This window comes from Ovis aries, chromosome 21, assembly GCF_016772045.2.
Source record: "Ovis aries strain OAR_USU_Benz2616 breed Rambouillet chromosome 21, ARS-UI_Ramb_v3.0, whole genome shotgun sequence".
NCBI classification, from domain to species: domain Eukaryota; kingdom Metazoa; phylum Chordata; class Mammalia; order Artiodactyla; family Bovidae; genus Ovis; species Ovis aries.
In genome coordinates, this window is record NC_056074.1 from 32089023 (window position 1) to 32105740 (window position 16718).

Here is a 16718-nt window from a genome sequence, read left to right on the forward strand (position 1 = left end):
AGCTGAACAATGCCACCAACACCAAACTGAGCACTCTACCATCCAATGTGAACAGAAAAGTCACCCAGGACATCTCACCACCCTTTCACCCAGAAACAAGGGAGATTACTCTCCCAGGGATTGCACCAATCCTCCAGTGTGATTTCTGGACTCCTAGAGGTTATGCTCATCTTGCATTGAGAACACCGATATTCTCTGTAGAGCTACGAGTATGCTGTTATCCGGCCACCAAGAATGCGGGATCCTTGTGACCAGGCCACCAGCACCATAACCTCCTGCCACAGCCAACGATTCTCCCACTTCCTCGCATGACATGATGTCCCAAGCCGCTTCTCTTACCTTTGGGGGAGATGTGTCTCCAGGTAACCGTGGGCTCCGGTCTACCCGTTGCTATGCAGGTGAGGCTGATGTTGTTGCCTTCGTTAATGGAGATATCTGAAGAGATCTCCACAATTTTGGGAGATACTGTGGAGACGAAACAGGTAGAAGGAAAATTAAAATTTTGCTGAGATATTTCTTCGTTGTCTTCAAAGGGGAGTGGGCAGAATAACCCAGGGACAGAAACACAGGGGCTACAGTCAATGAGGAGGAACCAGAGGGATCACCTTCCACTTGAGAGAAACATCTCACCTTGACTTCAGCTTATATTTCCTCCTATTTAAAGGCAACGTTGGAGAGCCTGGGAAGGTGGCTCAGATGGTAAAGAATCTGCCTGCAATGCAGAAGGCACAGGTTCGATCCCTGGGTTAGGAGATACCCTGAAGAAGGGAATGGCAACCCATTCTGGTGTTCTTGCCTGAAGAATTCCACGGACAAAGGAGCTTGGCAGGCCATACTTCATGGGATTGCAAAGAGTTGGACACAACTGAGCCACAAACACTTTTACTATGTATTTTCATAGTAAAAATACAACAAATATTTATAGGATGGAATTAGAACGGTTGCTCAAAGGAACCACTTCCCTACCTAGCTACATGTTTATAACAACCTCAAAACCAGGCCAATAATACGTGTCATTTCAGTTCTGCCACCATTGGTTCTGACACACTACTGCTTCAAGTTTACGTGGCCTCTCTGTCCAATTCTCATAGGAGTCTTCACATGAGTTTTCCTCCTTCAATCAGCACGCCTCTGAGCCACCCCCAAGTGTCTTTCCAGAACCCATGATCCCCCAAGACACGATGTCACCTGGCCTGCAGGAGACCCCAGGCAAGCTGAGTATCACCCTTATTTCCCAGATGCAGCTAAGACCCCCAGCACAACACTCACACAAAAATAAGACTAGTTGGAACTTTCTGCGCTTGTCTTTTCTCTTCTGGAACTATTCATAACTCACTCCTGATTATGCTGGATTTCCTCCTCCAGATATAGAGGTGTCTGCAGATAGCTGTTCTTGGCCATTTTCCCTCCTTCTCCTGAAAACTGACTTCCCATCCATCTCTAAGCCCCACCCAACCAGGAATGCACATTAACAAGCATTCACTGGACTTTGTTTCCTGAGCCTCAAGCCCTTACTTCTGGTTTTGATCCCCTAGCACCTTTCTCCAACTGTCTAGACTGACTGGAATCGTTCAAGGCCTGGCTGAGCCAGCATCCCTTCCAGGAGGTCTTCCAGGCCATGCCCAAGGGCACTGCCTCTCCATCCTGGAGACCATGTAGCTTCCTCCACAGTATTAAAATAAGCTGGCTTATGTAACATGTGTCATTTTTTTCCCTTGACTATACATGATTATACAGGAAGACACTGTACAAGAGCCTTGCTCATCATTTTATTTTCTGCTGTCTCCAATACAGCACCTTGCATAAAGCTAGCACCAATTCATCATTTTTAGACTTAAATCCACATGGAGCTTCAGGTAGAAGCAGTGTGAAGGAGGATGTAGCCAGGGCTAGGGAGTGACCCAAACCTCTAAGATCTGAAACTTCTAAGACATATCATTGTGATTTATGGCTGTGTCATTATAAAAGCTAAACTGAAACTTCCAGAAGGGAAAGAAACTTGATGAGTTAATGACTGAACACTTGATTTGCTGACCATCTGAAGGATCCCAATTCCTAAGCTCTCTAAGTCATTTAAATCTGATGCATTTTATACACACAGTTTTAACTGGGATGTAATTCTTGAAGCCCCAGCCCTGATCCTGCCCCCACTTGGCAATTGCACAGCCTTGCCTGTTTCTCAGAGGACAGGCTGCTGCAGAATGACGGTGCTGGCCTTGCAGACATCGCTTCAACTCTGCAGGTAAGTAATTTATTGATCTGTAAAGCACTCTGAGATGCTCTGCAAGGGATTATGTCACGCCAACGCCACGCAATAAAATAAAAAATGATGGACTTTGTGAACACAGGGTGATTTAGGGTTTGTAGTTGGAAGTGTGCTCAAAGTACATTTTAAGTGGAAATCAGGCTGGGTAATGAATTACTCTTGCTTTGGAAGGGCTTGCTGGGAGTTCATTTTCCTGGCTTCTTACATGATAGCTAATCTGCTAATCATACACTAGAGAACAATGGACAGTCCCCGAGTGGAAGAGGAGGCACTTTGGGCCAGAGCTGTCAGCAGAGTGAGTATATCAAATGAGACCATCACACCTCATGCTTGGAAGAATCATCTAGAATTGTCTCCCTCCTCTCACAACTGGAACTCATCCAACTCATGCAGCTGAAGTTGGTGAAATGCTCGCTGGCCTTTCAAGCCTGCCTCAGAGTAGAGCTTGAAGATGGCAGATTGCCCTCAGATGAACTTGAAAGGAAGATGATTCAGGGCAGAGAGGTGAGGTGGTCTGACCAGAGGTGCAACCCCAATTATCAGAACCAAACTGGCACAGCGCCTAAGATGCAAGGAGAGTACAAGTATCATTGTCCAGGAGGCAACTTCTAACATGCTGTCAGTATGTAAAAGTAAACTAAATTGGCAAGGATGCACTGTGATAGTGGCTAATACATGTTCATAAGAAGATTTTGGCCAATGGATAGGGCTACTTACAATTTTATTTTGTTTCCATGGATATGTCCTGCATCTTACCTTGGCTAATCAAGCAGGCTGTTAGAAACATACTAAGATTGCATTGCTTTCATTCACACATGTGTTCATTCATTCACCCATCAATATTCCCTGAGTACTTCCATATGCCAGTGTTGTGCTCAGCCCCAAGGACATGGCAATAAAAAGACAGTGCTTGTCCTCAAGGAGTCCACAGTCTAGAGATGCAAAAACCAGAACAGAAACAAATCCCTTTAATGTAATACGATAAGTTGGTGAGGAAATGCAGAGAGAGACACCCTAGCCAGTGTGGAGATGGATGTCATGGAGGGCTCTTTGGATAGGAGACACCTCAGACAAGTCCCAGGAGATAAGTAAACATCAATCAGTTCTGAGGAGGAAAGGCATTCCAGATGGCCAGGCATCATTGTTAATGGAAGAATAGCTACTGAAGGAGGAAGGGCCAAAAGTCACTCATCAAACATTGAGTAAGAACCTTCCCTGATGGTCTAGTGGTTAAGACTTTTGCCTTCCAATGCAGAGGGTGTGGGTTTGATCCCTGCTCGGGGGTGTTAAGGTCCCACATGCCTTATGGCCAAAAAATTAAAACATAAAACAGAAGCAATATTGTAATAAACTCAATAAAGACTTTAAAATTGGTCCACATTGAAAAAAAAAAAAAAGCATTGAGTGAACACCTACTGCATACATAACTGTGGGTTAGGTGTGTACATGATGCGCAGAAATGCACGTTTTGTGGATCCTCCATGACCTTACAATCTATTGGGGGAAACTGCCTATAAACATCCCAGTGCATCACAGGGTTGTGTGTGACTGGACACCAGCAGTACAGACATTAAGTTCCGTGAGTTACTGTGGGAGAATCACAGCCAGTGAGGGTATGGGAACAGCTTCTCCTGGGCCACAGAGTCTAGTGTTGGGATCGACAACGGAGATACAATCAAGAAGGTGAAGGAAGTGAAGCCGCTTCAGGTGGGACAGAAGTGCACGGGCGCAGATGGGAAGGCAGGAATCCAGGATGCAAGTGAGGATGCAGAGGCAGTGGAGAGCAGTGGTCCAGATCCTGGATCTACTGCACTCAAGCTGGGCAGTCTTGGCTCCATCACCTCAACCTTCTGCGCTTCACACCTTCATGTCATGAAGCCAAATGCATGTACTTCACAGGGTTCTTCTCAGGACTTAGGGGTAAGTTTGTGAAATGCACTTACAGAGGTTCCAAGCTATGTGAAGTATGCAATAAGTGAGTTTTAGTATTAGGTGAGGACTTCCCTGGTGGCTCAGCAGGAAAGAATTGCCTGCAAGGCAGGAGACATGAGTAGACATGGGTTGGATCCCTGGGTCAGGAAGATCCCCTGGAGGAGGAAATGGCAACCCATTCCAGTATTCTTGCCTAGGAAATCCCATGGACATTGGAGCCTGGCGGGGTACAGTCCATAGGGTTGCAAAGAGTTGGACAAGACTGAGCATGCACACACAGTGCTTGGCAAATATGTATGTCATGTCAACACAAAATGAATGGTAGATAAATTTAACCCACTCAAGGATTAATCCACTTCCTGGGTTTTAACTCCATCCTATAGGCAATGGCAAGCATCTGAAATTGTTTAAAAGAGGAAATACTATATATAGGTATATAGTAAATATATATACATATTAATATGCTTTAAGCAAAATAAGCTTGTAACAAGGTGTCAGAGAGAGCAAATACACAGAAATTTGAGTTGAGAAATCAATTTCTACAAGTGATCTTCAAGGCCTGGGTTAAACCATGGGCTCTGTAAGGGTGGAAAGAAAAGGGTGGGTTTGAGAGCAACGCCAAGGTCAAGCCGTGGTGCCTGGGGATTTCCCAGGTAGAAGATTCAGGAGCCTGGAGTCTGACATGAAGGCTGTTCTGTTCAACAGCAGCTGGATGGCTCATTCATTTACATACATGAGTAACTTCTTTGGGGCAGAACATTAGTTTGATTCTGTATTAGACAAGCTCCTGGGGATGACCAGGGACCAGCAGACTGGCAGGACTGTCCTCTTGGCAGCTGGGATCACACAATCGAGGTCTGGGGTGAGTCTGAGATCTGCAAAGAGTCCATGGACCCTTAAAAGAGGCCATCAGCTTATTTCCACATAGATGCATGTGACATCTCTGCCAACTTCTGAGGTCTGAATCTAGAAAATCGATCCCTATCGAACTAGAACAATTGGGAAATGGTCAGGTTAGTTTGGAAAGAAAGGTGGAAACCCCCTCAGCCATGCTCTTTGGATCGAGTTCCACATTAATGTATTATGTTAAGGTATAATCTGGCTCTTATTGAATTTTAATTCAAATGTGTAAATAATTAAATAACATAATTATTAAAACAGTATTCTGGGGAACTTCCTCACTCTTCATGTAGCCTCCACTGCCCAGGTGTTAAGTTCTAATAATTATGTCATTAATAAATAGCAATTGGCTGTTTTTAGCGCACAGTAGATACCCTATTAAATGCAAATTAAGATGCTTTATTAGCCTTTCACGGCCCTGTGGGGCTGAGGATGTGCAGAAGTGCCTTGGACCAGGCTCCTGAGGACACATGCAGATCTAAGCATCCTAGATGCTGCCTTTGCTGCTGAGGGCATGTGCCCCCTCCTCACACCCACCCCCTGACCCTCACCTCCTCTCTGCAGTGAAGATCTGAGATGCCCATGGCAGCTCGGGACTGCTGTCACAGCAAGGGCTGCATCACAGCTAAGGCCTTGGGACCTGTGTCTTTACAGAATTAAAAGGACCCATCTGGAATACCCCCAGCTTTCCTGGTGTCCAGAAACACCCAGGCCTGTGTCCATAACCTGGTGTAGGAATGTCCAGCCACTGCCTTCCCTTCCTCCCCAAACACCTCAGGTCATTCTCTGGTTCTTCATAGTTTCCTTGCTCCCCACTCTTCACCCGGCCAGGTCTGTCTTGCTCTTTAAATCTTAGCTCCTCCAGGAAGCCTTCCTCCATCATCTTTCCTGATGCAGAACACCCCACACCAGATTATTGCATATGGTCTGCTCTCCCAAGGAAAATGCAAGCCCAACTGGTTGTCTTGTTCAAACGACACGACGCCAGATCACGGTTTGTGTTCAACATGTAGGTTTTGAATGAATGAATGAATGAGTGCTTTGACAAGGCCGTATGGAAATAACTAAACTTCCTCAACATCTCTAAATAGCCCTTGAAGGCTTTCAGAGTATATAATAATTTCAGTGGTTCCTGTTTGTTAAATTGTTGTTTTTCCAGTAACTAAGTCATATTCGACTCTTTGAAACCCCAGGAACTGTAGCCCACCACTCCTCTGTCCATGGGACTTCCTAGACAAGAATACTGGAGAGGGTTGTCATTTCCTCCTCCAGGGGGTCTTCCTTACCCAGGGATCGAACCTATGTCTCCTGCATCTCCTGCATTGGCAGGTGGGTTCTTCACCCTGCACACCACCCGGGAAGCCCCACTTTATCTTAGCCCTGCATTAATCCCACAAGTAGATATTATCTCCAAGCTGACCAACTATCCTGGTTTACCTGGAAGTTGGGCTTCCCTGGTGGCTCAGACAGGAAAGAATCTGCCTGCAATGCAGGAAACTTGGGTTCGATCCCTGGGTTGGGAAGGTCCTCTGCAGGAGGGCATGGCAACCCACATCAGTATTCTTTCCTGGAGAATCCTTATGGACAGAGGAGCCTTGTGGGGTACAGTTCATGGGGTCGCAAAGATCGGACAGGACTGGGCGAAGCACACATGGCGCACAAGGCGATTCCCAGAACACGGGAATTTCACGGCTGAAACCAGAAAAGTTCCCGGCAATCGGAGACACCTGGGTCACCCTCGTTGTTTCCTTCCCTGCATCTTACAGGTGAAGGTACATCTTCATCTGTAAAGTGTAGGGAGTTTATAATGCAGAATTTTAAAGTGTTTTCTTTTTAATGAGCAGATAGATGGGTTAGAAAAATAAGAAATGCATGTTGAATCATGGATGGGCACACAAAAACAGAATTCGACCATCTCATATACGCACTGAGACTGTGAATTTCTGTTATGCGTTAGAAATTTTATAGGAAGTGTGACTCCATTATTTTATTTTATCTCACAAGAATGTTATGAGATGGCACTATTATGATTCCGATTTACAGATGAAGAAACTAAGGCTTTGTGAGCTGTTAGTGATGTGTGCCAGGTTATCCAGATGGTGAGACAGACTGCAGCTTATGTCTGATCCCAGATGGATTCTCTGCACACAGAGGTACTGCAGTGAGTGGGTGCCCTGCCTGGGGTCTTGCTGACGCACCCTCCCATGGCGGCCACCTGGCTTTGCAGCTCCCTGTGACCACCTGTCCACACACAGCCCTTGGTTATTCCTACATAGCATCGGTCTCTATCAGGAGAGTGGGTGAGAGGTTTCATCAGCATACTTTTGGACTTTCCAGTGTCTGCATGATGGTGTCGTTATCTTCCCTATCCATCACTGGCTCTTCCTAACCTTCCTTCTCATTTGCATCGGCCTTGCCCTGTACACTGGACCCCAGAGCCGCAGCTCCTGGGGAGCGCTCATGTGAGGCAGGCTGTAACTGCCGCCTCTTGCAACCAGGGGTCCTAGCTGTCCCTGTATCGTGACAGAGAAATGATCCATCAAACCCACTGCTGAGTCCACTGAGGGGCATTCTCTTGGCTTATTTTGTCTGAAAAGACTAGTCAGCCTGTCTTTTCTTCGTTCCTTTCCCCTTCTTCCTTTTTTCCAGGACAAATATTTGTATAATAGGAAATGTCTTCAGGTATTGTGGGATCTGTGGGGTCTCCTGATAGAAAAACTCCTCAGCTTTGCCCCAGAAACCTGAGTATTAAGCCCAGGCTGACTGTTTCTAGCTGTATAAACTCATGTCAATCATTTAACTCACAGATTATTTTAATTATATGAATACCTATCTTGCCTTTTTAAAGCACATGCTCTGTGGATCAGATAAAGCTGTGAGAAATTATATTTTCAACACAAAGTACTATTCAAATGTGATTTATCGATATTACTAACAATGTGTATCTCTAGAGGTCCAGATGAGGCTAAATATAGACATCAGGTGCAGTGTGGCAGCAGAAGAAGGACACTTTGTTTAGAGCCTGAGATGGGCTTGACCACTCCCCAACTGGGTGTTCATCCCTTCTTCAGAATTACTAGTGCTTTTGAGGTAAGCAGGGTCTTAAGGTGGAGAAGGCAATGGCACCTCACTCCAGTCCTCTTGCCTGGAAAATCCCATGGACAGAGGAGCCTGTGGGCTGCAGTCCATGGGGTCACTAAGAGTTGGACATGACTGAGCGACTTCACTTTCACTTTTCACTTTTATGCACTGAAGGAAATGGCAACCCACTCCGATGTTCTTGCCTGGAGAATCCCAAGGACTGGGGAGCCTGGTGGGCTGCTGTCTATGGGGTCGCATAGAGTCGGACACGACTGAAGTGACTTAGCAGCAGCAGGGTCTTAAGGTGAGGACATGGGATGCAGTGGGTGTGGGGTGGGGGTTTGCAAAAGGACCCTCCGCCGCCCCTACCCTTGCCCCAGCACTGTGCTTGCTCTCTCCACTCGCCAGAAGGGAGAGGTTAGATCCTAGATACTCAGAATCCCAAATCAGAGTCTGAAAATACAGAGAGCTCCTTGACGACACAGCCTCGGGCAGGTTGCTATTTCTTTACCCAGAATCATTTTGTCATTTCTTACATCTTACTCTTTCTCACTCCCCATGTTAAAACCCTTCTTGTTTGCGGGGGAAAAACCAAGAAGCCTGGGGAGAAAAAGCTAGGGATTTATCTGGGATTAGTCATAAGCCACTGGTTCCGAAGTTCGGAATGTGTTCCTTTCAGGATCCACTGAAAGGGGGAAGTTTCTGCGAGCTCTGATCCTGACCTGGTTTTCTCATGCCTGATAGAGATGTGGGGAGGAGGGTAAACACCACGCAGGCCCCACGCCACGCTTTCTTGCTTCTGGGCATATTAGCGCAAATTGAATTTCACAGCAACCTACCTGCCACCATCAGTGCGCTGTTATATTTGGCAACATCCAAGAAATTGCTAAGAACGCTCTCTTCATCAATTGTTTAAAGTGCGGATGTAAGAGAATCATTGCTCATCACGATATCCAGACAGGGCGAGTGCTTTCCAGTTCTAGTGTGAAAGCACCTTGCTTTGGGTTGAAGGCATGTGACTGGCTTCTTGCTCCAAACTCAGCTCTTTAGGGACCAGTTCACGAAGGAAGAAGAGACAGCAAGGACACCTTGTAAGCCAAGTGCTTTGTCAGGAGCTTAACATTTGCTGTGTGTGTGCACTCAGTCCCTCAGTCGTGTCTGACTCTCTACGACCTCCCTGCACTGTAGCCTGCCAGGCTCCTCTGTCCATGGGATTCTCCAGGCAAGAATACTGGATTGCCATTTCCTCCTCCAGGGAATCTTCCCGACCCAAGAATTGAATTCCTGTCTCCTGAGTCTCCTATATTAGCAGGTGGACTTTTTTTTTTTTTTTAAACTATTGAGCCATCTTGGAATTTCCTTATCACTTGCTGCTTCCTCTTAAATCCTCTAGGGAACCCATACACATTCCCTGCATTGTACAGTAAAGATGCTGATGCTCAGAGAGGTGATTGCAGCTAACCCAAGGTCTTCATACAGGGAGTCAGACAGACTACAGATTCTATATTAGAGAGAAATCAACTAAAATTTATAAACACTGAGGTCCTCAAAAATGAAAATGAGGGTACAACAAAATGGCATCAAGAACCTGACTCACATACATGATTTCATGAGGAAAACTGGAAAGAGGACTCCGATATTTTCTGTACAATTGATAAATAATGGGACACGGAACAACAGATTGGTTTCAAGTAGGAAAAGGAGTATGGCAAGGCTGAATATTGTCACCCTGCTTATTTAACTTATATGCAGAGTACATTATGAGAAATGCTGGGCTGGATGAAACACAAGCTGGAATCAAGATTGCCAGGAGAAATATCAATAACCTCAGATATGCAGATGACACCACCCTTATGGCAGAAAGTGAAGAGGAACTAAAAAGCCTCTTGATGAAAGTGAAAGAGGAGAGCGAGAAAGTTGGCTTAAAGCTCAACATTCAGAAAACGAAGATCATGGCATCCGGTCCCATCACTTCATGGAAAATAGATGGGGAAACAATGGAAACAGTGGCAGACTTTATTTTTCTGGGCTCCAAAATCACTGCAGATGGTGACTGCAGCCATGAAATTAAAAGATGCTTACTCCTTGGAAGGAATGTTATGACCAACCTAGACAGCATATTCAAAAGCAGAGACATTACTTTGCCAACAAAGGTCCGTCTAGTCAAGGCTATGGTTTTTCCAGTGGTCATGTATGGATGTGAGAGTTGGACTGTTAAGAAAGCTGAGTGCCAAAGAATTGATGCTTTTGGACTGTGGTGTTGGAGAAGACTCTTGAGAGTCCCTTGGACTGCAAGGAGATCCAACCAGTCCATCCTAAAGGAGATCAGTCCTGGGTGTTCGTTGGAAGGACTGATGCTCAAGCTGAAACTCCAATACTTTGGCCACCTGATGTAAAGAGTTGACTCATTTGAAAAGACCCTAATGCTGGGAAAGATTGAGGGCAGGAAGAGAAGGGGATGACAGAGGATGACATGGCTGGATAGCATCATCGACTCAACGGACATGAGTTTGGGTGGACTCTGGGAGTTGGTGATGGACAGGGAGGCCTGGCGTGCTGCAGTTCATGGGGTCGCAAAGAGTCAGACGCGACTGAGCGACTGAATTGAACTGAACCCATGTATTTTCCTATTTAACGTAAAATGCTGAGGCTGTAAACAACTACTAACTCGTTCAAAGCCAGTGAGCTAGGAAGTGGCAGATCTGAGACCTAAGCTCTGCCTACAGGGCTTTGGGATCAGATGAAATACATCCCATAACTGAAAGCACTTAGTGAATTGCTAATTATACCACAGATGAATGCTACTATGATCAATCAACATAATACAGAGTCCAATCCACTCCTGATAAACAGCACTAGGGTCTGCTGTAAAAGCTAACCCAGAAGGGCTGAGCAGGGCTTCCTGACAGCAAACCTTGAGCCAGCTTCCTCCACACCATGCAGACACAGGGGCTGGGGAGATGCACCACGAGTTGTCTTATCCTGCTGGTCCCAGCAACCACAGCCTCGCCACGTCCTTGGAGGCCTTGCCCCCAGGCCTCTTCAAGCAGATTTTTTTTTTCCTGCCTTGGCATCTGGCAAAGTCAAAGCTGGTGTAATCAAATCGATGGCTTTTCCAGTAGTCATGTATGGATATGAGAGCTGGACCATAAAGAAAGCTGAGTGCCAAAGAATTGATGCTTTTGAACTGCGGTGGTTAGAGAATACTCTTGAGAGTCCCTTGGACTGCAAGGCGACCCAACCAGTCCATCCTAAAGGAAATCAGTCCTGAGTGTTCATTGGAAGGACTGATGCTGAAGCTGAAGCTCCCTTGGCCACTTGATGCAAAGAACTGACTCATTGGAAAAGACTCCGATGCTGGGAAAGAGTGAAGGTGGGAGGAGAAGGGAGTGGCAAAGGATGAGATGGTTAGATAGTATCACTGACTCAATGGATATGAATTTAAGCAAACTCTGGGAGATAGTGAAGGACAGCCTGCAGGGCTGAAGTCCATGGGGGCTGCAAAGAGTTGTACACAACTGAGCGACTGAACAACAACCTCTGGTATCTTCTGGTGGCTCTCGCGTTCCAAAGAAGGCACACAGCTGATGCCCATGAAACTCGAGGGGCCAGTTAAGGACAGCTACCCAAGTGTGGCTACCGTCTTATTGTATCCTAGACCCTATCCTCCAGAGAGACTTTTTGCAGAAGCCTCAGAGATCTGCAGAGAAAGGTGACACAGCCCCCACCTGGCTCAGGACACACAGCTGGGTCCTGCAGGCAGCCTTGGCCTTGGATGCAGGGACCCTCTACCTACTTCAGTTTTATGTCCTCAGCTCCGATGCTCCCACTGCATTTTCAGCAGAGATTCTATTTCTCCCCATTCAGGAAGATGTTCACTAACTCTGCCCCTGGATGTTCTGAATGTTCTTGCTTCTGCTCAGAAACACACCTTGCAGAGAGAACAGTCTTTCTACAACCCTTGGCGCGGCTGTTCACCAGACCCCATGATGAACTTCACCCTTGGCCATCCTGAGAGAAAACATTACGCAGATGTGTCTGTACGTGTCACCATGATCTTCCAGATTCCTGGAAATGGTTCTTTTTGTTCGGACTCCCCTCTTGCCCTGCGAGCTTCCCAGGAGAGCAGGCTCCAATCATCCCTTACTCCCAGGCTGCCTCATCTGGGTCAGATGGGGGCCAAGGGGCAAAGCGGCAGGGCAGGGACGGAGGCCCTGCCTCCCAGGGGCCCTGCACTCAACTCTGCGGAACCCGGCATCTCCAGGCTGTCAATCTGCTGACTGCCAGTGGTGCCAAGATCGCTTCCATTCTCAGCTGCTTGGATGGCGTCATCAGCATTTTAATTCTAATTGCCTAAAAGCACTGGTAGTTACACACTCAAACACAAGCTATAAAACCACGTGCAGTGGAGAATTGTGCTGACGGCAGTGAGGAAGTGGCCGCGGAGTCCTCCCCACCCCGCCTGGACTGCCGTATGGCCCAAATTTTCCCACAGACTTCTCTCCTTCCCTCAAGCACCTGCAAGGTTAAGTTCAGAGGAGCGCAGAGGGGAGTTTCTGCCTCTCCCCATCCAAGTACTGATGCTGCAGACATCAAAACGGAACTGTGAGTGATACCTCCCTCCCTGTGACAAGCATCTTTGGGAATAATTAAGGTGAATGGAAGGAACATCTCATTGTCTGGCCTTGAATCCAGAGGCCTAGGAAGTGGCCCCACTGCTGTGCAAAGTAACCTGTCAGTTGGTTTTAAGCTGAGTTTTTGTTCCGAGGCTTTATTGCCACTAAATCTCTCATAAAGGTTACGGTCTGCGAACAGATCAAGGTGAAGCCTCTTCCCCTCTAGGACAAGAGGTGGAGATGTGCACTGGTCTGTTTGAAGCTACAAGTTCTCAGTTTTGTGAATTCTCCTGCGAAATACCAGGGATCCGGGGCCAAGGAGGGAGTGTGGTGGGAAAGAAAAAAAAGTTCTAACAAGACTTCTTGTTAATACAAAGCTTGTCAAACACATCACCTAGACACACTGAATGTCTTTATTAGATTCTTTTACCTCCCCCTGAGACGGGGGGGGGGGGGGGGGGGGGAACGCCACCAGTTGCTTCTCGGTGAAGCTGTTATCATCCAGAATCTAATTAAAGGCTACGAGGGAGGCTGGGTCCCTCACACTCCGGAGAACAAGATGCATTAGCAACCTGAGTTAAAAAAAATACCACAAGTGAACTTTATATCGAAAAGGGCAAGCTGGGAATTCAACAATAACTCTCTCTCTCCCTCATCAGCTCACAGCAGGTGGAAGTGGGCCAGTCAGGATGTCAGTGAAACTTGACAAGAGGCCGTCTGCTCCCTGGCACCACTTGGGAGGAGAGCTCTCCTCTCCTGGTGCAGAGAGGAGGGCGCCTGACCACTTGGACATACCATGGTATGGTCTCCTTGCCAGCCTCTGCCCTCACCCATAAGAACTGCGAGAGACAAGTGTTTGAATAGCACTTGGCTATCTGTGCTCATCAAAGAGCCTCACCTTCTTCCCATCACGTTATCCTGGGGATTCAATGAAGCCATACACTTGAGAGCCTAGAATAATATCAGGTATACAGTGTGTGCTAAATAAATGACAGCAAGGTGGCCTGATCTTTAGTTGTTCAATAGGCAAGTCCACTTGCTATGTCCCAAAGAGAGGTCTAGATTCCTCACCTAATCATCCTAATCATCCCATCCTAGTTCATGACACCATCATTGTCTCCCCGTCAAGGACAAAGATGTAGCAATTGTCCATCATGTTGCCCTTTGCTTCAAACTCTACATCCACTTATTAAGTTCCATAGACTTTGTCTCAAAAATAACCCTCATTCTGCATCAATGCCTTCTCTTCTCTTCTTTTTTTCCACTATTTAAATGGATATTCCAGTTTCTGCATCACAGGTGGACCAATTAAAAACCACAATATAAACCAGATCACCCCATGCTGAAAAACCTCTCATGGCACCTGACTGCTCTTAGAATGATGCTTGGAGTTCACATCATGTCTCGGAGACTTGACAGAGCTGCCCCCTGGGGAATTTTGACCTTAGCATGACCGTTGCAGCTTCTGTCCCCTCCCTAAACTGTTCTGTCCCCTGGTCTCCATGTGGATACCGATCTGTCCCTCATTTCTGTCTCATTTCTGTTGTAACATATCCTGCATTCTTCTTGAGCAAAATATCTCAAAGAGCTCCCAGCCCCATCCCAGTTATCTGCTTTAGTTATTTTATGGTTCATATTCATTCTCTGAAACTCACCATTTATTTGTTTATTGCTATTTATCTCTTCTCATTAAACCCTAAACTTTGTTCATGCCCTCTGCATCTCTATCACCCAGGACAGTGCCCAGCACACAGTAGGGGCTCGGTACATGCATGCTGAATACACGACCTTTCCTGGTCACAGTCAGCTTCCCCCTTCCTCAGCTCTCACTGCCCTTCATTGAAAACACTCCCATATGGAAGCCTCCTACACGGTTGGTGGGACTGTAAGTTGGTGCAGCCACTATGGAAAACAATATGGAGGTGCCTCATAAAACTAAAAACAGAGCTGCCATACGATCCAGCAACCCCACTCCCGAGCATCTATCTGGACAGACGAGTAAAGTGGAAGCTGCTCAGTCCTGTCCGACTCTTTGTGACCCCAAGGACTGTAGCCTGCCAGGCTCCTCTGTCCCTGGAATTCACTAGGCAGTAATACTGGAGTGGGCTGCCATTCCCTTCTCCAGGGGATATTCCGCACCCAGAGATTGAACTCGGGTCCCCTGCACTGCAGGCAGACTCTTTATAGTTTGAGCCACTATATATAAAAACGATAAATGCACCCCAGGGTTCACGGCAGCACTTATCACAATAGCCAAGACATGGAAACAACTTAACTGTCCATCAACAGATGAATGGATAAAGATGCAGAATTACATATATACATACATACGATAGTGTATTAGTCATACAGTCATAAAAAATAAGGAAGCAATGCCATTTGCAACAACATGGATGGAACTAGAGATTATCAAACTAAGTGAAGTAAATCAGAAGGAAAAGACAAATATCACAGAACAACGCTTACATGCGGAATCTAAAATATGACTCAAATGAACTTATCTGTGAAACAAACAGACTCACAGACACAGAGAACACACTTGTGGTTGCCAAGGAGGAGGGGACGGGGGAGGGATGGACTGGGAGCTTGAAATTAGTAGACGAAAACTATTTTATAGAGGATGGATAAACAACTAAGTCTTACTGTATAGCACAGGGAACTATATGTTCCTTTATCCTGCGATAAACCATAATAGAAAAGAATATATGTGAAACTAAGCCACCGTGCCGCACAGCAGTAATTAACACATTAAACATCATCTATATGAAACGCCAGCACTTTGGCCACCTCATGCGATGAGTTGACTCATTGGAAAAGACCCTGATGCTGGGAGGGATTGGGGGCAGGAGGAGAAGGGGATGACAGAGGATGAGAAGGCTGGATGGCATCAGTGACTTGATGGACATGAGTTTGAGTGAATTCCGGGAGTTGGTGATGGACAGGGAGGCCTGGCGTGCTGCGATTCATGGGGTCACAAAGAGTCGGACACGACTGAGCAATTGAACTGAACTGAACTGAATATTTGAATAAAATAACATTTTCAAAAATCACTCCCATAAAATAGATCCTATTTGGCATTGTCGGTATATGGAGAGCACACCCTCACTTGAGCACATGACCCACAAGGACAGCTCTAGCATATCTGTGTAATTTTTTTTCTAGGCTTCACTTGTGCATGCCCCAACAAGGAGCAAGGGTCCTTGCAGACAACCGATGATCGCTGGCAGGTTTTGTTTAGCTTTTCTGTGCGACTCTTTTATACCCTTCTCTGTGGAAGGAGAAGAGCCGCAGAAGCCATTGTTTCCTCTGATGTCCTCATGTCTCAGAACACACAGCCCAGCCATGTGCATCAATCCTTTCTCTGGCTTCGTAACAGGCAGCAAATTCCAAAATAGGAGATACAGCCGCCCTGCCCTCTAATCCACAACTGAGAGATATTCACGTACATGTATGTGACATGTATGACGTGTAATGTGTATCACACGTGTTGTGTCTGACGTGTGTGACATGTATGTCTGAACTGAATCAGGCTTATCTTTGCTGGGGCTCCCTGGTAGTAAAAGACATATTTGCAGTAAAAGTTTCCATGAACATACTGTTACTGCCACATGCACTCCCAAAGCTACACACATGTCCTGGGTGTGCGCACACACCTCTCAGTTGTACGTCAGAGGGCAGGGTGGCTGTATCTCCTATTTTGGAATTTTCTGCCCTTTATGAAGCCAGAGAAAGTGTTGACGTGGATGGCCAGGCTCTGTGTCTTCTGAGGTGTCAGGACATCAGAGGAAATAATGGCCTACGGGGCTGTTCTCCTTCCACAGATAAGGGTGTGTACAATCGCACAGAAAAGCTAAACAAAAGCCTGCCACTGGGCAATACATTAAAAATAGGTCTGTGTGCCTGAAGATAAATCAGTAACTCGA

The 16718-nt window shown here is 46.4% G+C and overlaps 1 protein-coding gene across 6 annotated transcripts in view; it reads right to left on the bottom strand.

The window, feature by feature from the left end:
- NTM (neurotrimin) overlaps positions 1-16718 on the bottom strand; it is a 964897-nt gene that overhangs the window by 133866 nt on the left and 814313 nt on the right. For all 6 annotated transcript variants that reach the window (XM_027959855.3, XM_027959853.3, XM_027959852.3 and 3 more), the window contains one exon: positions 340-465. In XM_027959855.3, the coding sequence (XP_027815656.1) occupies positions 340-465 (126 nt within the window). The remainder of the gene's footprint in view (positions 1-339; positions 466-16718) is intronic.